Source organism: Stegastes partitus, unplaced genomic scaffold (assembly GCF_000690725.1).
Source record: "Stegastes partitus isolate 25-593 unplaced genomic scaffold, Stegastes_partitus-1.0.2 Scaffold396, whole genome shotgun sequence".
Classification (NCBI taxonomy): domain Eukaryota; kingdom Metazoa; phylum Chordata; class Actinopteri; family Pomacentridae; genus Stegastes; species Stegastes partitus.
Genome location: NW_007578127.1, coordinates 219,530 through 241,918, shown reverse-complemented (window position 1 = coordinate 241,918; position 22,389 = coordinate 219,530). Strand labels below are relative to the sequence as shown.

The window sequence follows — 22,389 nt, the reverse complement described above, 5'->3', positions numbered from 1 at the left end:
CCTTCGCATCGAAAGGAGCCAGTTGAGGTGGTATGGACATCTGGCTCGCATGCCTCCGGGGAGGCTTCCTCTGGAGGTTTTCCGAACTCGTCCACCTGGGAGGAGACCCCGGGGCAGACCCAGGACCCTCTGGAGAGATTATATCTCTCGGCTGGCCTGGGAACACCTCGGGATCCCCGAGGCAGAGCTGGAAAGCGTCGCCGGGGGGAGGGAGGTCTGGGACGACCTGCTCCGCCTACTGCCCCCGCGACCCGACCCGATAAGCGGAAGAGAATGGATGGATGGATGGAGTGGGGATGCAATACTTTTCTGTCAGTGACACCTTTATGCTGACGAATGAGTTATTTGCAAGTTGTTTTCCTCCCAGTCAACTCATACATAAGAGGGAAAACACGCACCAGTGGGGCTGTTCTCAGGGAGCCGAACGCTGAAATTGGACGGGCTGAAGACAGGAGGGTTGTCATTCTGATCCAGGATCGCAACTGTGAGGGGGACACTGTTGTTTAAACCTCCAATGTCCTCTGCTACCAGAGACAGCTCTATCCGAGGCTCCTGAAATGCCTCACGATCCAGCTTTGCTCCCTGACGCACATATATCAGACCTGGACAGAGACACAGAGACATAGTTAACATTTGAAGAATTAATTTGCAAAAACCGATAACTCCATTTTTACAAACCTTCAGAAAACCCACTTTTCCATCGTCTACCTGAGACAACATCAATCAACCTTAAGTTATCTCTATTTTTGTCATGTCATTTGTACTTAGTCAAATCTGCTCAACTTCAGTTTGATTGATATTATCTAAAGCAAAAAAACAAGAAAAAGTTTTCTGAAAATCTACAAAAATGCAGCTATCTGTTTTTGCAAATGAACTCATCATTTGGATTGCACTTTTTAATTTTTCTTTCCTTTTTTTTGTTTTTGTTTATTTGCTCAAGAGTTACCAGTATTGGCATCCACAGTAAAGAGGTCCACCCTTCCTCCCAGCAGGCGGTACTTCACCACAGCATTAGGCCCAATGTCTCTGTCCTCAGCCCGAACTGGCCCATTTAAAACTGTTACATTGCTGCCTAAAGGACAGGCAGAGACAAGAAGACGCTCTGATTTCCAGTACTGATGTCGTAGTTTAAAATAGCAAAAGCAAGTCACATCATCATAGTGGAAAAATCTTTTACACAGCAAATCAATCAGCAAGTCATCTGTGGCATCTGCTACCAATTGCCAACTGAATTCAACTTAGGAGCAGACTATCTAAATGTAAAATTTACTATTTTATGTGTGATTATGTCAAGAAACACTGCTAAAATTCTAAAGCTCACTCCGACAACTTTAATAATCAGACTTATCAAGTAAACTGGGCTAATTTTGATTTTAGAAGAATCTAATTGAATGCTTCAGTGAATCCCTGGTTACAGTGTTATTTTTAAAACTCTAAAGCAAATTCAAAAACTAAAGTTGTTGATCTGAAGTTAAAAAAAAACCCTTCACTTTACATGAACTGTAAGTAAACAAAGTCAGGAAGTAGGGGAGACAGGGTTGCAGACAGTGTTTTGGCACGCTGCTTGCTGCTGCAATTATAGACTGCGCCACTCAAATGAAAAGAGAAAGCCAGACACATGGCACAAACACTTGGATACTACCTGCTGCAGCATTTTCAGTGATTTCAGCCCTGTAGCTGGTCCTGGTGAACACAGGCCTGTTGTCATTCTCATCCAAAATGGTGATTATCAAGATGTCAGAATCCTGTTGGTGCGGGACACAAGAGGCAATTATAAAAGTACAGAAAAGAAATCTGTGATAGTGTGAAGTGTAGTATTGTGAGGAGGACAAAAAAGAAATTGATCAGTCTTTGAAGAGGCAAACTAAGAGGCAAGCACTGTCACGGAGGTTTCAGAATGGAGCTGATGTGCAATGCGCCCTCCATACCTTAGTGGTTAACTTGTTTATAGCTCGTGGCAGTTTCTCACCTTTGCCACAGAGGCACAGAAAAAATCACACCTGCAGTTCAAGCAGCTATGATACTGAAATTATATATAAACAGGGTGCATGTAATGAAATGCATGTGAGATACAGGGCATGCAGGCCCTGGTAGTTAACTCAAAACAAGTTATCAGGCTAAAACACCGGATGCCTGCATATATTCTTCTCCTCACAAATCATAGAATAATGTAATTCTCTAATAAGAACTTGTGCAAAAATCTGTACAAAGTCCTGCATGCATGTATTATTACACAGACATAAAGAATGCATTTAAAGCACTGTTCGAATTGTGATATCACTTTAGACTTGTGCGACCCCAGTCTTTATTAATGTAATGTGTCATGCATTATCTATCTATGTTAAATCACTTGTTATTTGTCTCTTTGTCTTGCTTCACCTAAAAAAATAAAAATATTTTATACATTTAAATATTACTGTGTATTGTTTCACCTAAAGCAATGACTCATAGGTTGTGTGGAGCTAAGTCACATCATAGTAAATAATGAATTGTTCAATTTTGGTGATGAACTGGTGCAAAACTGGTAAGTGCACCTAAAAACTTCCTAAACTGTCTTGAAAAAGCATGATGCTCTATGCCACTGACAGTCCCATATGACTGCTTCAGTGGTTTCTCTGGCAGACAGTGTATGCAGTCGTGTGTGAACACTTGCAGTACATGGGCACAGGAGAGTGAAATTTACCCTCCGAGAGATGTGGTTGTTCTCGGGGTTGTCTTTGGCAGTGATGGTGAGCCTGTACTCAGCAACTCGCTCTCTGTCCAGCGGCCTGTTCACCTGCACCACGCCTGTCTAGGAGATACAGAGAGCAGGAGGAGGCAAGTCATACTTGTGTTTAAGATACATTTTTGGGTTGTTTTACTTTCTACATATTAATACAAGGTGTGTCAGAAAAGTTCCAGGGCTGGTGTCACAAGAGATATATTTCAAGCTCAAACTACAAACTACGAGTTTTCCCCTTCAGATGATCAACCAGCCCGTCTACAAAGAGATCCTGCAGCGTTTGCTTTGTTCAGTGTGCGAGAAGAGGCAAGAGTTGTGGCAGGACTAGTCGTGGTTGCTTCACCATGACAATGCCCCTGCTCACAATGTCTTGAGCATCTGACAGTTCCTGGCTGAGAAGAACATCGCTGTGCTGGAGCAACCTCCCTACTCACCCCACCTGGCTCTGTGGGATTTTTTCCTCTTCCCCAAACTCAAGGGGGTCATCAAGTGGACCTGTTTTGAAGACGTGGACAACATCAACATGGCTGTGACGACGGAGCTGTGGAGGATCCTGGAAGAATCCTTCCAGGAGTGCATGGCGGTGTGGCAGAGAAGGCTGGGAAAGTGCGTTTACATTCTAAGGGGATTACTTGGAAGAGGAAAACTTGTAGTTTGTAGTTTGGATTTGAAATATATCTTTTGTGACACCTGTCCTGGAACTTTTCTGACACACCTCGTACAGTATGTCATTATAATACTACTGCATAAGTATTTCCACCCTTTTTTAAAAGGACTTGCCATACTACCTGTTAATAATGCTGGAAATTTACAAATTGCTAGCATTGGCAGTGTTGTGGTAAGAGTGTTTAAGTCCTGACTATAGATGAAAGGGAGCTGGAACAGCTGTTTGAAGTCAGGCTAAACTAACAGCCTACTGTGTGATCAGATATGGGAGCTTGCACTGCCATGCTAAAACGGCAACAACACCATCCATTTCTCTCACTGTGTCATTGATGTAGAAGGCTCCATCGCGGTTGCCACCGGTGATGTTATAAGTGAGCAGCGCGTTGCGTCCGCTGTCGGCATCTCGAGCTCGGACTCTGGCCACAGAGGTGTGTATGGGGGCGCCTTCGCTCACACTTGTGTTGAAAGGCAGGTTAAGGAGGATTGGATCGTTATCATTGATATCCAGGACATAGACCCCCACCACCACCTGAGGAGAACAAGGAGCAACATTTCAAGCTAAAGCTCCCAGTTCGAGCCTGTTTATGACAGTCTGTGTCATGCTTTGTAGCTCTTTGTTCAATTTGGAGCATCACAACGAATCAAATGGAAAATGGGCTTGATCCTTTCAATATCTATTTTTTTCCCTGTTACTTTACTTATGAATTGTTGCCTGTCAGTTTCATTTTAATAGTTCATGTTTGAGTTGCTTCTTTAGAATTAGATTTTTGAACAAAAACAAATTAAGACTCAATGCTGTTATTTTCCATTTTATCTGGGTTATGAGGTTGTGCCATGAATGCCCAGAAAAACCACAGACAACAACCAATGACGTTATACAAAACTGACATATATCATAGCCGACCTTGCAAAAATTTACCAGCTACACTGTTTTACGTCAGTGCTTTCATTTCTGTGAATATATCTCACAGACTGGCACTTTAGGTCAACATATTGTTTTTGTTGTTCAGGTTTAATGTAGACAAAATGATTATTTTAGTGTTATACACAACATAGGGTCTACAAATTTAAGTAATGCTTAAGTAAATTCTTTTCAGAGGCACTGTATAAAACCAAAAGTGGTTCTACTACTGTGCCTGTGGTTCGCTACAGACTCCCTCGGGTTGGTAAAATCACGATCTAACCACAAGCTTAGAACATAGAAATTTAAAAAATAGAATACTGAGTCTTTTTTCATTTTTGCACAAAAATATAATTCTGAAGCAGCAACCCAAACCTCAATGATTTAAAATTAAACAGTGACAATTATCCATTTGTGAAGTAATAAAAAAAAGGATAATGAAAGTTTCAAACCCATTTTTCATTTGATTGATTTTGATGGTGAGAACCTGCAAAGTGTTACACAGACCCATAACAGTGCTCCTTTTCTTATGTAGATGGATTCTTTCTTTACAAAGAGGCATTTGTGCCTCACAGCTCCTTATCAACTCATCAAAATAAGCAGCTGCTATAATGTTTTAGCTCTTTATGTGACATGAAGATAATAGTTTCAGTAGAGTAGTAGAATTTGTAATTGTGGGACTGTTCTTGAAGTTTTCTGGTCATGTAAAAGTCAACAGACAAAGCATTTATTCATTTGTGACATTTAAGAGTCCTGTGTGAATAACAAGCCAAATGACATTACAGAAGTGAAGCTGGCAAAATCCTGATTGTTCAAGAGGATATGGTGAGAGTGTGTACATGCTTGCACATGAGAGTATTGAGTTTTGAGGCCAACCGAGCTGTTGCGAGACGGCGTTCCCAGGTCCCGGGCTGTGACAGTGATGTTATAGAAGGCAGTGTTCTCTCTGTCCAGCTCCACACCCTTCCTCACCCGAAGCTCGCCCTCCACTGGAGACACTGTGAACTCGTCTGATAGAGGGACACAGAGAGAAACTCAGGGGTACATACAAAGATTTTGTTACTATTTCACTTTTTCCACAGAAAAGCCATCTGATACTAACTCTGGTAATCTCCACCAGTAATGCTGTACTCCACTTTGCCATTGAGCCCAGAGTCTTCATCGCTGGCTCTGAGGGTCCACACCCGAGGCCCTGGCTGGCCTTCTGTCACCTCGAAGGGCCCCTCATAGGCTTTGGGGAAAGTGGGTGTCACATCATTCACATCTAAGACGTTTACCAGCACCTAAAGATGGAGGGGAAGGGTTAACTGATTGTGATCACCTCACCAATCTTATTGACACATGCAACATTAACATGTACACGACTACTGTTGGTCCATATTGTAGGATGTGCGTTCATTTAATCTAAATATAAAGAGTGTGCATCATTACCGTTGTGCTAGATGTCAAGCGAAGAGCAGGTTGTGGGCACTGATCCGTCGCCGTGACAACCAGTGCATAATGTCCATTGCTGATCTCGTAGTCCAGCTCCTTGACAGCAGTAATTCTCCCCTAAATACACACACCACACAAAAAGTTAACTTCTTGTCTTTGCTTGTGTCTATGCATTGCAACAGCTGCCATGTCTCACCGTGATGCTGTTGATGTGAAAAGTCTGGATGAGGTTGCCATGAGCAATGGCATATCGCAAGGTGCCGTTCAGACCCTCATCTGGGTCAATGGCGGTTACTGTGGCAATGGTAGCGCCCACTGTCTCTGGTCCCTCGCTCAGGACCGTGACATACTCCTCCTCGGGGAACTCTGGGGCATTATCGTTCTCATCCATGATGCGAACATAAATGGTGGTTGTACTCTGTGTTGGAAACAAAGAAGCATGGGAGAACTTTTACAGCTGTATTTATTACTATTTATGATGTATTTTATTATTGCTACTGACTGAATATTTTATATAAAATATGAATTGGGCCTGCGGATGACTCAAATTTGACCTTGTGGTTCATTCATTATATTGTTTAAAGACTCTATAATGATTATTCATCATATTAGGGAACAAATCTCAAGCACAAAGCTTTTGTGTAAGTGACCAGTTTGAACTTGCAGTGTGTTTATAAGATTTTCTGCTAGAGAGAACGTATGTCCTCATTTATGGTGGCCATATGTGACATGTGATATTCAGGATTCATTTACCATGGATGACTAGGACAGAACCCAGCAGTGCAGTTAGTTTTGAAAAATATCTAGTGAGAACCAAAAGGGAAAACTTAAATGCAAAGGAGGCGAAAAGAAGAGGATGCAAGTAATCCAGGAGCCCTGATTCCTTGTCATCTCATCGACTCACTCTGGGAAAACTCCAAACATAAAATGGAAGTGAACTGGGAGAAAAGCAGCTGCACAAACTCAAAGAAACCACCTCATCAAAACACAGAAAGATTCTGACACATAAGCAAAAGTATCACTGCACAGAAAACAATGTTGAGTAAATACCTGTTCCGCCAGTTTGACCTGTGAATTCCGGTGACAGTAAACTGATGAAGTCACTGATTCACACTCAGGCGGTGGTGGTTATAGTGGCAGTTGTAGTTTCTCAATACAATAAAAACAAAACCTAACTTTTGGTTATTCAAACAACACTGCAGCTTTATTTAATGTAACATATGCTGTATTCATTTTTATGTTAATAAATGATAAAAACCTTAGCCAACTCAAACACTAAAGAGCACTGATTTTACACATGAGGGAAGAACTACAAGCACGTTAAAGACTTTTTGGTGAAAATTTTCTGTGTGAAAATGTTTGCATTCTGTCACGCAGAACAACACAACACTGGCTAACATTACCTACAAGTTCTGATAATATTATTGTAATGTGTTGTTCAAAAACATTTTTATCATTTCCATTTCCAATGTTCCCATGAGAAAGTGAAAGTAAGACTTAGCTTCGACATTTAGAAGTTAGAATTATGTTCTGTGATAAAAATGAAAAATGTTCTTGAAGCAACATTCAAAAAATCTTTTCCAGATGATTACAAGACCTGAGACGATTTTTACAAAATGTTCTTGTTATGAGATATATTAATAGACTGAAACATTCTTCCTGCAGTGTTCTGAGCAATTCAAGGATGTTGTTGAGGGAACACATTATCAACTGTTGCCTGTAAGTTTGGAATAATTTTCATCAGACACATTCTTTTTTTAATTTCTATTTATACACATCAGTAATCACTTCTGACCAGGTTCAATGATTACATACATCCCAGTTACCAGCTGAAACAAATTCTGGCTTTGGGATCTGACTGAAGAGTGGGACAACATCAACAAGCTGGCAGACAGTATGCCATGATGTCTTAATGCATTGATCCTTGTCACGGGTGGACATATTCAATATTAGTGACTGAGTGACATTTGAAAGCGTAATATTGGACATTGTAATGCATGAAATCCCCTCGAATATGTGTTTCCTGTTAAAGGGACAAAAGTTGAAAAAAAATGTAAACAAAACCCTTAATCCTGTTGTTCAGTAACCCAATTTAGTTTAAGCCTGAATACACTGTTTGCAAAATTGTGGTTTAATTTTTACTGTGAAAGGTATTGTATGTATATTGTGATATCAATAAAGTTTTGAGAAGATATATAATTGGAATAAAAAAAAATATTCCAACTTTATGGGCAACAGTGTAGAATACTCTTCTATTAAAATTTTTCACAATGTCCCACGATATCAAAGGAAGACGGTTTCCCAACATTTAAAGAAAAAAGTTTTTTTTCAGATCTTTTTGAGACCTAATGTTCACTCTGAGGTCAATTTTTTTTTTGTTGGCAGCTTTTATTTTGTAGTCTCGACTTCATGTGATTTTTGCTTGCTCTACTTCCTGTTGTCTATTTGTCTTCCTCATTGTTTGCTCTGCCCTAATTGTGTCCAGCTGTTCCCCATTACCTCAGGTGTGTATTTAATGTTTGTGTCTCCCTTTGTCCTGTGCCAGTGTGTCATGTCATGTACCGTTCTCGTGCTGTCTAGACTGCCAATAGTGCTAAGTGCTCCTGAATTCTTGTTCTTGTATGTTGATACTAGCTTTTGCTGTGTTTTTTTGTTAGTCGTTTGTCCCTCCAGCTTCGCCGCTATTTTTTTTTTGATTACACATTTATCCCTCCAGCTTTGGTGTGATTTTTTGTTTGCGTGTTTTTGCAGGTTTTCTAGATCTGCTGAGTTTTTGTGCTTTTTACATTTTTGTGAATAAATATTTTTGCTCACTTTCACTACTGAGTCCTGCATTTGGATCCTAAACCTGAGTCTCGTCACCTAAGAAATGTTTTAGAACTTTCCTGTAAGTGAGATATCAGTGAGGGAACACAGAGTCTATTAAATGTTCCAACAATGTTCTACATGCATGACCACTATCCTGCCTTTAAAAAGATCATTCTGGGAACTGAAAGAAAACTTAATACTATAATAATGTCCCCTGTAAATGTGCAGCTGTGTTTGAGCTCAAGACTCAACCTGACGGCAACAGCTATGATTTACCATCAGACTGTACAACAGCAGAGGACTGTCCCCACACTCAACAGCCCCCGACACATAATCACACACACACACACACACACACACACACACACACACACACACACACACACACACACACCTACTGACAGTTGCACTCAGGACTCCCCCCTAATGATTATGTTGGTTCACTAAGTCTCTTTAGATTTGTCACTAGAAGTTTAGTTGTAGATATTTTTTCATATGTACATATATATATATATANATCTATTGTATTCTTTTGTGTGCCACTGTCTTGTGTTTCTGCAATGCCTGAATTTCCCAGATCAAAACAGAATTCTTATCTTATGATTTAACTACATCTGATGAACTGTGACTGTGTGACAGCTCAGCTATCTGATGTGTAGAAAAGTACATGTGATGAAGTTACTGCTGCTGTTCCTTGTGTGTAAATGTACACAAACCTCCCTGTAGAGCTCCTCAAATGGATCTTGCTTTCTGCAGCCATTTAATACACTCAGAGGAAAGGCTCCTACAAAAAAGCAATAAACTAAAGTTCTCCTGTTAATGTTTTGTCAAAACTTGGATGGCATTTATAATGAATGGGTGAGTCTCATTAATCTGACCTGCCCTGTCTTCATAGCAGTAAAGTTTAGTTATTTTATGGACATTTCAGTTTGCCACAGATGTGAAATTGTAGGTCAAAGGCTGCTTGGTGATTGCAAGACATTATAAGCATGCATTATTGCCAATGTAGGACTTAGTGTTTTTGGAGAAAAGTCTCCACTAGAGACAAAAAGTCAGTCGCATCATCAACAACTTTATGACAACATAATACTAAACTGTTGGAATACCCCTCCACCACAATTTGTGGTTGTACAAAAGTTTGGTTCATCAGTGCTTTGCTCTAAGGGTGGAGCACAGAGAGCGAGAAAGAGAGGGAGAGAAAGGGGAAGAGGGGGGCTGACAGTAGGGGAGGAGCGTTTTAACTTCGTGTGTCATTGCTGTGGCGCTAACAACTCAGAAGGCTTGAAGTTGGAGAGAAATAAACAAGGAACTGTCAACCACCCTCTTGGTGTTTTTGGTTGAGAGAATCTACCCAGTTTCTGAGTGAATGGAAAAAAAGTTGAACACAGGCATCTTGTAGAGATAGTTGATCACAGCCTGAGTCAAACGCTGCTCTGCTACTTTTTTTTCTCCCCCCTTCTTCTTTAAATCCACACAGCCATGGAGAGAGGATTACATCGCCGGACATCAGATTGGAGAAGGAACAGCGTGTTTTGGTTTCTCTCTGTTGTGTTTTCCATAGCTCCAGGTAAGCACAAACAGACATCCATCCTTCTTTAGACTCGTTAAACTGGCTCGTCCGACTGTCCGGGCGTGTGTGAACTTGTTTGCGTTTTAGTAACCAAAACGGACCATCGAATTCAACAGTTTGTGTTTTTACGCAACGAAAAGTCAATTGACTACGACTGGGGAAGATTTTGGAGTGATAAAACAAGACAACCAAGTCACTAGAAATGAGTAACTAGGCATGAAACACGAGTAACTGTTGAGCTCCAGGAATAACTGAACGCGTCCAAAGCGCACATGCCTGAGTGCACGTTGTGTGGTAAGACCGATGACAGGCTTGATAGAAACCCTCTGTGACATTACTGCCTACAGAAACGAATAGTGTCTTTGGTATTTTGCTATTTTAAGCAGTTTTTCTTCCACTTTGTTGCGTCCTTCTATTATATCCCCCCCGAAACAGCGGTATCACAGCAAAATGTTATTTTACGCACATTGCATCCCTGTTCACATAGTTTGGGGTGAACACATTTAAAGCTTTACAGATTTGGTCTGATGCTGTTGTTGTTTTGAGGCAAAACATCTGGTGTGAAGCTGTTTTAAAGCCCCTCCCCTGGGATGTAGTGAAGTGTAAATCCACCTTTAACTCAGTCGCAAACTAGTGAGTGACCAATTTATACTTACGAGTGCAGAAATGTGGCCAACGTTTGTAAATGGAAAAAAACAAAACAACTCCAAAACGAGAGCTGAGGGGTTTACATCCAGTAACTTCTCCGCTTTATTTTCATAGGCATTCCACGCGTTATCGTGGGAGCAGTTATAAAATGTAGCCTTGTTTTCCCCCCCAAGGACTTTGGCATTGCTTGAAGTTTAGGCAACTGACGCAGGAGGAGAGAGGAGAAGCAGCTGTTGGCAGGGTGCTGCACTTCAAACACCACTGAAAAACTTTGGAGGTGATCACCTTTCGGCTTTAGGATTTGGTGTATTTATATAAGCTCATGAGATAAGTCTGTCTGAAGGCTATAGAGATTTTTTAAACCATAAGCTGACACTACTGAACAAAATGAATGACTATTGAGTTGTGGGCTGTTTGCAGAAATGTAAATACTGTTTTAAAAAAGGCACTCTAAAGTGCATTTATTGGCACAGATTTGATGTCTATAATGTACACAGTGTTTCTGGATTATCCATGCAGGCCAGTGAAACTGAGAGACCCAAAACTCTGCAGCGCCCTCCTTTCAGCCCTGTTATGTCTTCATTGTGAGAAGTTTCCTTCCTTTCTGCCTATGATGAAAACAACTGTTTGTGCCACTGCCAGTAATGGGTTTCTTACTCTACAAAATATGACTGGAGAAAAAAAAAACAAAACAGGGCAATAATCAGTGCCTGTTTTTCCTCTCAGTTTAGATAAGCATTTAGCGCCCAGTGAAGGACAATGGCACACTCAGAAATAGTCCGTGAACTACACAGTATGTGAACGCTCACACTTTCTTTGCTTTCTCCTCCTGTTGTACCAGAGGTCACATTGATCTCCTGTCCTAAATGAGTCAGTCTTCATTAGGCTGCTGGTTTCCATGGTCAATGTCATTGACAAGAACAGGCCTGACCAGGTGGAAACAGGCAGCAACAGTTGTGGGGGCACATACAGCATGTGCATTTGTAATAGGAAGACAGCGGAGGAGGGGGAGCCCCAGTGCTCTCTTATGAATCTTCTGATTATCACCTTTTTGAAACGCCTGAATCATAGATGTAATCATGTGTAACATGTGGTGAGTATGTGGCCTTTAAGCTGCTGTTCAGGGTTTATCTCCCACACCTGGTGCCATTCAAGGAACTAAATGGCACAAGGACATGGCATTGACCAGCGCTGATATAGAGCCTTGACTCTGCTTGCAGTCACAGCAACAAAAACTGTATCCTCAAGTACTTTAGTTTTTAAACAACTAAGATATTTAACAAAGTAACTGTAGTAGCAAAATTATAGGAAATCAGTAACAGCCCAAAAGAGAGAGGAAAGTAAAGCAGCAAAGTAGTTGACAATAATTCAGTAAGTTTGTTGCAGTTATGTAATATATTGCACGTTTTACAGTTTCAAAAAAACAAAAAGGCCCATTTACGATTTCAAAATGACATTTCAGCTCCATTGTTGCTTTGAAATGAAGAACTAATGTTGTAACTATGTTGTAAATGTGCTTATAAAACTGTCATTACACAACCCTTTACATACCTACATTTACTAGGTGACTTTAGAAGATGAAAGAGACTAAGACTAAGCAGTAGAAACATCATTAATAAGAAGTTATCACAAATTGGTAGTACTATTACTCAAAGTCCTGTTAACTATTTTTTTTAGTATTGCCATTATTCAGTTACTGTGAGCAAATGTCATGAATCCCTGAACGTGATGGCCTATACTACACGACCCTTAACCACTTCCTTTCATGACTAGTTAGTATCGCTTTGCCACATTTGAACACATCCTGTTGCTAAAAAGATGCCACTCTTTGCTCTGTTGTGCTAGAACCCTTATCAGAAACTCTGTGACTCTAGGTGTATGGGGACTTATCTCCTGCTAGGCTGGATAATCATTACCATTACAGTAGGTGTGAAATGGGTGGGGTCTGAGGTGTGTGTCGGGAAGCAGCACATGTAGACAAGAAGAGAATTGAAAGAATACCAGATTTACCGGTAGGGTGATGTTCACGATGTTGTGTACCAGGAAGCGGTATCAGTGTTGTATTAGCACCTCTTAAATGCAAAAGAGAAAAGAAAAACTGTAATCTTGCATAAGCTTGGTATAAGTTTCAGCAGGAAAAAAATAAATAAAATCTGGGTAGGTAATTCACACAGGCTGTACTCCATGTCTGAATAAAAGAAGGCTGTCAGTGGCAACATGTCCTAAACAGGTGGCATTCAGGCTTAAAACAAAGGAGCGCCTGTTTCTGGACCCTCAGGGGCTATCAGCATCCTGAGAACAGAGATCACAGGAGGAAATGTAGATCTACAATATAGCCAAACCACAGATGCCTGGTGTATGCAAGCGAAATAAATCTTACCTGGTCTAGACAGGCAAATTCTGCAGCCATGTTTTTACCTGGTTTGCAGCCACATCAAGACAGCTCATAATGCTGACACTGTGGTAAACACAATCTAAATGATATTCATTTCCCAAGTCTGGTCTTGTCAGAAAGAGATGTCTGTAATATAACTGATGCGTATAGCAGTCGTAGCTGGCAACTTTTGGCCCATTAATCTAAAAATTTGAGGAATATTTTACAAAAAAAACCCCTCTTTTTTCTAGTTTTCCTTTCCCCTAAATTGGGTTAGAGAAGGCAGAGCGAGCTGTCAAAAAGAAGGGCAGGGTGGGTGTGAAACAGGAGAGGAGAAGGTCTTCCCCTCCTATTGTCCCACCAGGCAGGCAGGAGCAGCCGGGGGATAGCAGTTTCACTTTAATCACCCTCCCTGCTCTTCGTATTGGTTTTCTCAGCGCACACTGTTTAGTGCAGGGTTCAGCCACATGGACCTCACAGTCTGCAACACAAACACACAGGATGCACACACACTTTATATACAAGCATGCACAGCTAATCAAAGAGCAGAGGTCGCTGGATGTTCAGCTAGTGCATTTCCTGCCAAGCTGAGTCCTACCAACCCCTTAAAGCTTGTCCTGACATTTAGACGAAAACAATTTATGAGCTTCCTCATTTAAGTTCTAGCTGACCTGAGAGTCTCACTTGCATGGTGCATCTGCATTGAAATAGCCAGTGGAAAGTTCATGGTTAGATTTACATGTTGCAGCCCAATCTGTGACATAACTGCATGTGTTTTTCTTTTGAGAGCAGAAAAAAACACTTGCAGTGACATCTAGAACTGCAGTGATCAGTCGATTTATCAATTAGTTCATCAAAAGAAAATGAATTTCCAATTATTTTAATAGTCAAATAACGACTTAAGCTATATTTTCAAGCACAAAAGGCCAAAATGTGATGAGTTCATGTTGTCAAACATGAGAAATTTCTTGTTCTGCTTTGTAGTCAAGTCAGTATTTTGAGTTAAGTCTGTTGGTCAGACAAGACAAGCAATTTAATATCATACTTAGCTTTAAAAAAACAGTGATGGGCATTTTTCAAAGTTTTCTAATAACTTACAGATCAAATATTTTTAAAAGAATAAATGATTACAAAAAATAAAAACAAACAAGTAGCCCAAAGCTCAATCTGCACAAATGACATATTTTCTGATTATGTGTGGGTTGAGGTGCAACCTGCTTGAGATATTTTTTTCTGCCTATGCAACAACAGCTGTAGCTCTTCCAGTTCAGTTTTCAGTTGTAAGGAGTCAGGAGGAGTGGGAGGAGAGTTCGCGTGCCGGGAAGACTCAGGAAGGAAGTTTACTCCTTAAACTCTGGCACTGTCCACCCTCTCTAATCAGACTGTTCACACTTATTGTAAAATCTTCGATCCGTGGTGCCACTGCAATAGTACACATTTGTAGGCACACTTCTCTTTCTCCGTGCTCTACCCCCATACATACTTGTAATTCACATGTACACACACACACACACACACACACACACACACACACACACACACACACACTTGCATGCAGCCTTCCGGTCCTCTTTGCACCACTAAGCATTCTTGGATGCTAAACCACACTGCAATCTGTTGCAGGCAAAGAGTGGTAGTGATCTGTTTAAGCAGACAAAGCCAGAGAGTGACACAGTTGTTCTAATGTTTTTTACGTGCTGGGTATACTGGAGTCATTTATTGTGTGGGTGCATTTTATAGATTAGGTTGTGTTTGCATTTTTTTTGGGGGGGGGGGATTAAAGAGTGGAGTCAGACTGCTCTGCCCGAGGATCTGTTTATTTTGTTGTTACTGCAATGAAATAATCATTCAAAGCACACATTAAACAGTTTATTTGTGCATTCCAGTGCTACACTGAAGAAGTCAGAGCAGGATGTGGTTGAAAGTAGAGTGAGAGAGGGAGCACGGTTTATGCAATATGTAAAGAAAAAAAATGACAACGGTGTCTGACAGCTGTCTTGTTGGTTTCCTGAATGTACATGGAAATGTATGTGCAGATTATCTGTGTCAGTGCAACGTTTTCTGAGAACAAAATGACTGTTCCACTGCAATTACTAGCTGATAATATTGCAGCGTTGCAGAAAATGATCAAAAAGTGAGATTTCTACTTTGTTGCTTGTGTAAAGGCGAAAGACATGTTGCATGAATTCCTGTATGTATTTCTGTAGCTGACAGACAGAAACAACCACTTTAACTCCCACAGGAAAGTTAACATATTTATTTTAGCCAGCAGACTATGTTCTGTTTCTAACCACAAACTGCGTTTATTCAAAGGCCCAGAAAACTACAAAGCAGCAGAAACAGGGCACAGAAATGGTTGTACTTTGGTTGCAAATCCTTGTTGACATTGGTGGTTGCTATAATTACTTTTCTTGCTGTGGTTATTTGTGTTATGACTTGTGGTACCAGGAAGGAACTTTACTCAACTCTAGACACTACCTACTTGAATGGAACTGTGATTTATAGACAAGACATATATGTATGATAACATGACGTCTTTACCTTTATGAAACTTTAGTCTCTCATATCCAGTCTGCAAGACACGTCATGGCCTACCTGAATCAGCACAGTTTTTCATGCCATTTTAGGATTTTTGTTCCTCAAAAAAAACCATCTGCCACTGCCACCAAAATAAACTAAACCAAGTGTGACTTTAATATTTTTTTACTAAATATACCCTCTTCTTTCCTCTGGTTTTTCTTTGTCATCTGTAATATAAAAATAAAGGGGATTTTTCCCCCTGGGTTGAGCTTCTCAGGCACTTCTTATAATTTCCACTGCATGTAAATCCCACTTTAAGTCTAACCACAGCCAAAAAACTAAACTTTAGTATCTTTAAACTAAAGCCTTTTTATTGGTAGAGTGTTTGTGATGATACGTATTCGGGGAGGAAATCTGAAACGAATTTACCCGTGGTGCCTACATGTCTCTTCTTTTTTCTTTCCAGGCACAGGTGAGATGTCCCACTCCCACTCCACGCTGGGTGTCTCTGCCCCCCACTTGTATTACACCTGTCCCGAGGGTGCAACCGCCAAACTGGTGTGTGCCCAGAAAGGTGCCACTCAGTACCCCAGTGATGTTGTGAGGCGCAGCTGGCTCTTCACGTCCCACAGCGACCAGCACTGCTCGGGACATTTGGGCCCACGCCATATTCCAGTCAGTCACATACATGGCAACCACACCTTGCCGCCAGGATTGCAGTTCGGACACGCTGAGCAGAACTTGTGGGTGGTGCTACAGAACGTGACCCACGCCGACCAGGGTCGCTACTGCTGCATGGTCCTCGACTTTAAGGTGGAGCATAACCATGGCTCGCTGGTGCAGAAAGCCCACAGCCACGTTGTTCTCCAAGTTACACCACGTAAGGACATCAAATGTGTGGCTGTGAACGTGTGGTGTGTTACAATACAGTAGTGAACAAAAGTTGAACCGATCATACATAACATGCTAAGTAGGATAAGGTTGTTGTGTTTGTTTCTTTTAATCAATGTAATGTTGTCTTTCAGCGTCCATTTAAAAATTTGTGCATTAATGCTGTAACAGTTGCATTTAGCCACTTGTAAATTTTGAGAAAAGACCTGTTCATTATCTCTTTCCAGGGAGAAACGGACCTCTGGATTGCACCGTCTGGGATCCCACACCAGCTGGAGGTATGAGACCTTATTTAAGCCTTCATAGCCAATGGATGGCTGTCCAGTTATTCCATTTATTTAACTCACAGTCTCTTTGTTGTCTCCCCAGGCACCGTGCCAGTGGTCTTGGCCATAGCTGCCTGCATCTTGGCTCTGCTCTCTCTGCCTCTTATTCTAGTGCTTGTGTACAAACAGAGGCAGAGCGCCCAGTCAAGCAGACGTATGTATCGCTGATATGCACAAACAAGCATGCACACACACACACACACACACACACTTCCAACTGCATGTTATGGGTCAAATATAAATCTCTCACCGTGGGTTTCCCATAGTGTTTGGTCGGACACGTTTCCTGTCACTGAGGTGGATTAACTGTATTTCATACAGTAGGAAGCACATTCACACTCTATCTGTAGTGTTCCGTGCTGTTTCAATTCACTCACAATGGCCCATTTCCCGTTTCCTCTCTCCCAGGTGCACAAGAGCTGGTGAGGATGGACAGGTACGTTTTCCCACAGTCTGTCAGCCAGCTGATCTCACAGACCAGCTTCAGAGCACAGCTACTCTGCAATGGGCACAACATTTCTTACACAATAGGCAGCTTAGCTAAGCCAAGTTTTTAGACCAAAGTGAGTTATAACTATAAACTTTTGTTTCCTAAACATCTTCATGTGGCTTCAAATAATCAATAGCTCAACTGTATTCATTTGAAACTACAACTTGTGTCAACAACAAATTACTGTCAGCAAAATTACTAAATTACTGTAGACAACAAAAAGGACTCTTCTCAGTTTTTGCTTGCCGGTTGCTGTGTTGTGTGCCGGTAGGATAATGTTGATAAAGTAATCTTCTGGATTACTTTGTGACACAAAGGGAGACAATTTTATGGCTTACAACAGGGACACTGTTGTATAATCACCTCCCTGCTAGAATTGATGTGTATGTGCACAGACTACTGCTAATCGTTTTGGTGTAATATGTAACGTTCAATATTTAGGCAACAAACACCGTGTATTAAAGACCTGATTACTGCTAGAATACAAAGGCGACAAACACGTAGCTCCTACATATCTTGAGCAACAGATGAGTTTTGAAAGAGTTTATTGGGTCACCTTTTACTCACTGGAACGCTTCTCTTTCTTGTATGTGTCTGTGTGTTCAGTGAGGCTCAGGGACATGAGAACCCGGTGTTTCTCGGGGGATCGCCACAGATAAAGACCCGCACTGTTTCTCAGATCATGACCCGACAGTCCTCTGAGACGGGTCGACACCTGTTGTCTGAGCCAGGAACACCTCTTTCTCCTCCCACACACGGGGACGTTTTCTTCCCAATAGAAGGTAGGGCACCCACAGAAACTGCATTATGTCAACAACTCAAACACAAAGTATCCAGGCCAAAGACAGAGAAACTAACAGAAGGGACCTCTCAATGGCTCTACTGAGCATGCACTATGTTCGTGGCGATCTAAGTGCATTACACAAGGACACAATTCTGGAAGTAGCCATTTCAAAATGTACATTTGGTATGTTAAAAGACTCTGATGCAATCAAGGAGAAACCATGACTTTGTGCGCATTTGCTGTAACATCCTGCATTTTGGTAGGAATGTTTTGCAGAAAGATGCTCACATTCTAGTGCAAAACTGCATGCTCACACTCAAAACAGCTGGGCTGCGTCTGATGTGACTCAGAAAAAATATTGTGCAGTGGCTCTAATTTCTTTCCACCCACACAAGTGAAACCACCTCCCTATGCTGTTGTCTTCTGAATTCTTCTCTTGTCTCCCTCACAAGTCATTCTCCACCCATCAGCACTCTCATTTACCACTAATGGCCCCTTCAGTCACTCTCTCTCTGACTCAACTTGAAATAATACTGAAACATTAGTTACGGTTAAGGGGTTCAGTCCTGTGTGTTTTTCTACCGATTCCTGGGGCACCTGTGCAGACATTCCAGGCATACTGAGGTGGATTGCCCCGTTTCCTCAGATGGTAGAGGGAAAAAGGATAGAAAATGGCCAGCTTACAGCCTAAACAATGACATATCTTATTTCTAAGATCTTTGACAATAGGAGTTTAAATGTGGACACGTATCAGAAACAATTACTGAAGCTCATCTGGAAATTAAAATAGTCATGATGTAAAACTAGGTCATTCTACCAACTGAGCCCTAATCGAGTTGCTGCAGTTTTGGCCTTTCTGTCCGAATAGACTTCTCATTATGTGTAATGTCTGTAGTAGGAAAAACACCTCTTACAGTTATAAACTTCCACTGCTTGATGTCATCTCAAATTCCAGTCATGTGTCTCTTCTGAAAAAAAAGTCAAAATATTGATAAAACCATCAAAAATGCAACAAAAAACGATATCTTTACAGTTGTCAAGGTGGATTTTCCCTGCCAGAGCTCATTTCCTTCAGCAGCCCACAGATGTTACAGAAGTACGCAGCCTGGTTTCTTGTCCAAGGTTTCGTGTTATGTGGATAAAAGCCACAATTCAGCTGTCTTCATATTTTTTGGCCTGCTGACCCTCATCTTAAGTGGAATTTCGACTAGCAGCACTTCCTTGTTATCTACAACATGTTGCAACCCAGATTTAAGACTTCTTTGTTCTGCTTTTCAATGGGTTTCAAGAGAAACACTTCTTGTTCTGTGAAATCTACGTATCTGCGTGTTCCTGTACTCTTGTGCAGAGTGGGAGGTTTGGAAATAGAAATGCTGTCATGTGACTTGTGACAAGATCTGTCACATTTTGCGCATTGATTGTAATTTCAAATGCGAAAACGCCTTCATATCTACTTTTCTGCATGGCAGCATGAAATGAGACATGAAATGTGAATTTGTGCATGCTCTTGCTGACGTGTACTTTTTTGTGTTTCAGACACCATCCCTGAGTCTCCAGACTTCCTGCAGGTTTAAAGAGGAGTGAAACGTCATCTGTCATTCTTACTGCTGATCTGGAAACAGTCCTGCACCTCTCTTCCTTTTTTCTCTGTGTCCAGAGCAAAGTTGTCATTATGAGCTGTCTCACAATAACTTCTGCAGGCAGTGTCGTCTGTACACTGTCTGGACTGCAGGAGGGAAAAGGATTGCATTTTTGATTAAAAAAAAACAAAAAACAAAAAACAAAAAAACCCTATTTCCACCTGAAACAACAGCTGGAGGCCAAAAGCGGACTTTTGCTTACGACTGCTTGCGTTATGGTCATGACCCGGGTTGGTGTTTGATGTTCCATCCAAACGCTGAAAATGGCTTGTAGACTATCAGGTACGCTGGCCTGGTGAGGCCTGCTGCTTATGATGAGTCCAGAATGTTGAGACTGGAGGTCCTGCCTTGTGCAGGGGTGGCATGTTCACAGTGGTGGACTCTGAGGCTCCTTTCACATCTTTTAGTGCAGTTTGAACCAACATTTACTTTTTTGATTTAGTTCTTTCAGGCTGCTGTGCACATTGTTAATCTAAATAACTTCAGTGCAGGCTTCCTGTAACTAACCATCACTGGCCTAGTATGTGGGAGTAAGCAGACTGACCACAGAACTGTGTGATAGAAAGTACATTGATATGTATTTGCTTATTGTGGGAACTGTCAAAGAAGGAAGCTCCCATAAAATGATAAAAGATTATTTGGTAACCATGTTAACATAATATGCTGTACACTTCAGCACATCCCCAGAACTAAGAAACAACAATGTATATAAATATATTTCAACTGAACCAAAGGTGTGAAAGTGAGCTGATGCTCCCCTCTCATCCTTTTCATTGTAATTAAATAAGTCATACTGATTTAGTCTTAATTATAAGAGAAAAACCAACATTCTTGCACACGTTGACAGTAATTTCTTTTTATGGCATTACATTGTTCCTCTTAGCCATTTCTACTTGGCTTTGACTCCTCTTCCCTCTTTGCTACCTCACTTACTGTCAGCTCTGTGATTCTAAATAGTCCTTCCTTTCTGTGCTCTCAGCACTTCCCAGTGGCCTTACATATGTTCATAAAGTGCTGAAAATTGCAAAAAACAAAACAAAACCCAAAAATAGAAAAAAATGTTTCTATATTGATTGTCATGCTTGTGTACAGTTTAAGAATTAAGAGTAAGCTGTTAATCGTTTTCATCTTGAATGTAGCCTAACAGATTCTTAATAAAAAACAAAACAAAACAAACAACCACAACCAAATAAAACTTCCAATAGTTTAATCACTGCAATCACAACGCTGTTTTGTGAATAATTTCAATTTTTTTTTCTCGATTTCACTGTGGTGATATGTATATTAGTGTTCATTACTATGCTTGTGTGTGCAATGGGACTGATAAGAAGCAAATACTATGTGTGGAGGAATGGCTATGAAACGTAAACCAAAGACCGACTGAATCAAGGTGGATCAAGAGGAAAACAGAAGTAAATGCAAACGACTGCAGTGTTGATGTTACTTAGTCAAAGTGTGATTTTGTGAAACCACTGGTGGGTTTTTTCATGTTGAGGTATAACACGTACAGCAGGTGCTTTGCGGAAGTCATCTCCAACATGATGTGTAGCAGGTATGTAGGTCATGGTATTAAGTATGCATGTTTTCTTTGTGTGAAAGAGTTGTTTCAACATTTGAAAAGTTGTGATATTTGTCTTTTCTGGTGTGTGTGTGTGTGTGTGTGTGTGTGTGTGTGTGTGCTTTCATATCTAAGGTTAGAATAACTAGGTGAATTGTGTGTCTGTGTGCACGTTAACTTGAATGCAAATTTTCATTTTTAAATTGTAAGAAGCTTCTATTAGATAAAGATACAGTGAAAGCACATTTGTTCTGTATATTGCATTTAAAATGTCATGTTTGCAGCTTGTATAATAAAATGGATCTCTTAAACCTTAGAGCCTTGTGTCTAGTCTCTGAAACCATTGTTCCTTTCAAGTGGCAGGTCTCCAAAACTATTACTACACAAGGACGTACTGCAGTTGTTGTCTGGGGAGCCATCCCAGATAGAACAAGGTTGTTCCACTTGTGTGCCTCTAAGATGGTGCACACCAGAGGGAAGCTGGCATTGAGGTGAGAAAATGATAAAACAAGCAAGTATCTTTTATCTCTCTTTTATGAGAAGAGACAGAGAGGTGGAAAGGGAGGGGGCAATGCCTGCTGATGGTCATTGTCCTCTCTCCAGTGCTTTCCCTACAGTCTTACATTAAAAATTTACATCATGTACTAACAAGAACTACATTGTTACAGGATTGTACTGCTCATTCCTTAATGTGTGGCCTACATAAGTGCAAATATAGTACAACCAAATGTCACATGACATGGATGTACATTTGGCTCATACAGCACTGTATTGTACATAACTCTTTCTGTCTAGACACACAAACATGTCTAAAAAGTTTTTTAATGCCACACATTTCTAAGCAGGAAAACCAACGACTTTATCATGACTTGTGGCTTTCCTGTTGAAAAATAAGATGCTTCCTGTGCCTTCACAGCCAATTAGCTCATACAGAAGATCAAACAACCACTGTGTTTAATTTACAATGTCAGCTATGACAAATACAGCACACAACCGAAATGCGAACACTCATTAGCAATTCCATTTAAATGTCAAAAGATTCAAAACTGCATCACCT

At 40.9% G+C, this 22,389-nt stretch overlaps 2 protein-coding genes across 4 annotated transcripts in view; one reads left to right on the top strand and one right to left on the bottom strand.

The window, feature by feature from the left end:
* The window catches only part of cdh23 (cadherin-related 23), a 231,052-nt gene that overhangs the window by 18,452 nt on the left and 190,211 nt on the right, over positions 1 to 22,389 (bottom strand). For all 3 annotated transcript variants that reach the window (XM_008285307.1, XM_008285308.1, XM_008285309.1), the window contains 9 exons: positions 5,920 to 6,141; positions 5,721 to 5,840; positions 5,392 to 5,572; positions 5,166 to 5,299; positions 3,708 to 3,917; positions 2,684 to 2,791; positions 1,643 to 1,745; positions 947 to 1,072; positions 399 to 602 (listed from right to left, as the gene is read on the bottom strand). In XM_008285307.1, the coding sequence (XP_008283529.1) occupies positions 399 to 602; positions 947 to 1,072; positions 1,643 to 1,745; positions 2,684 to 2,791; positions 3,708 to 3,917; positions 5,166 to 5,299; positions 5,392 to 5,572; positions 5,721 to 5,840; positions 5,920 to 6,141 (1,408 nt within the window). The remainder of the gene's footprint in view (positions 1 to 398; positions 603 to 946; positions 1,073 to 1,642; positions 1,746 to 2,683; positions 2,792 to 3,707; positions 3,918 to 5,165; positions 5,300 to 5,391; positions 5,573 to 5,720; positions 5,841 to 5,919; positions 6,142 to 22,389) is intronic.
* On the top strand, positions 9,804 to 21,648 carry vsir (V-set immunoregulatory receptor). The gene is made up of 7 exons (XM_008285305.1): positions 9,804 to 10,098; positions 16,110 to 16,523; positions 16,762 to 16,812; positions 16,904 to 17,014; positions 17,269 to 17,296; positions 17,957 to 18,132; positions 19,671 to 21,648. Exons 1-7 carry the CDS (start codon positions 10,011 to 10,013, stop codon positions 19,706 to 19,708), a joined length of 906 nt encoding a protein of 301 aa, XP_008283527.1. The 5' UTR covers positions 9,804 to 10,010; the 3' UTR covers positions 19,709 to 21,648.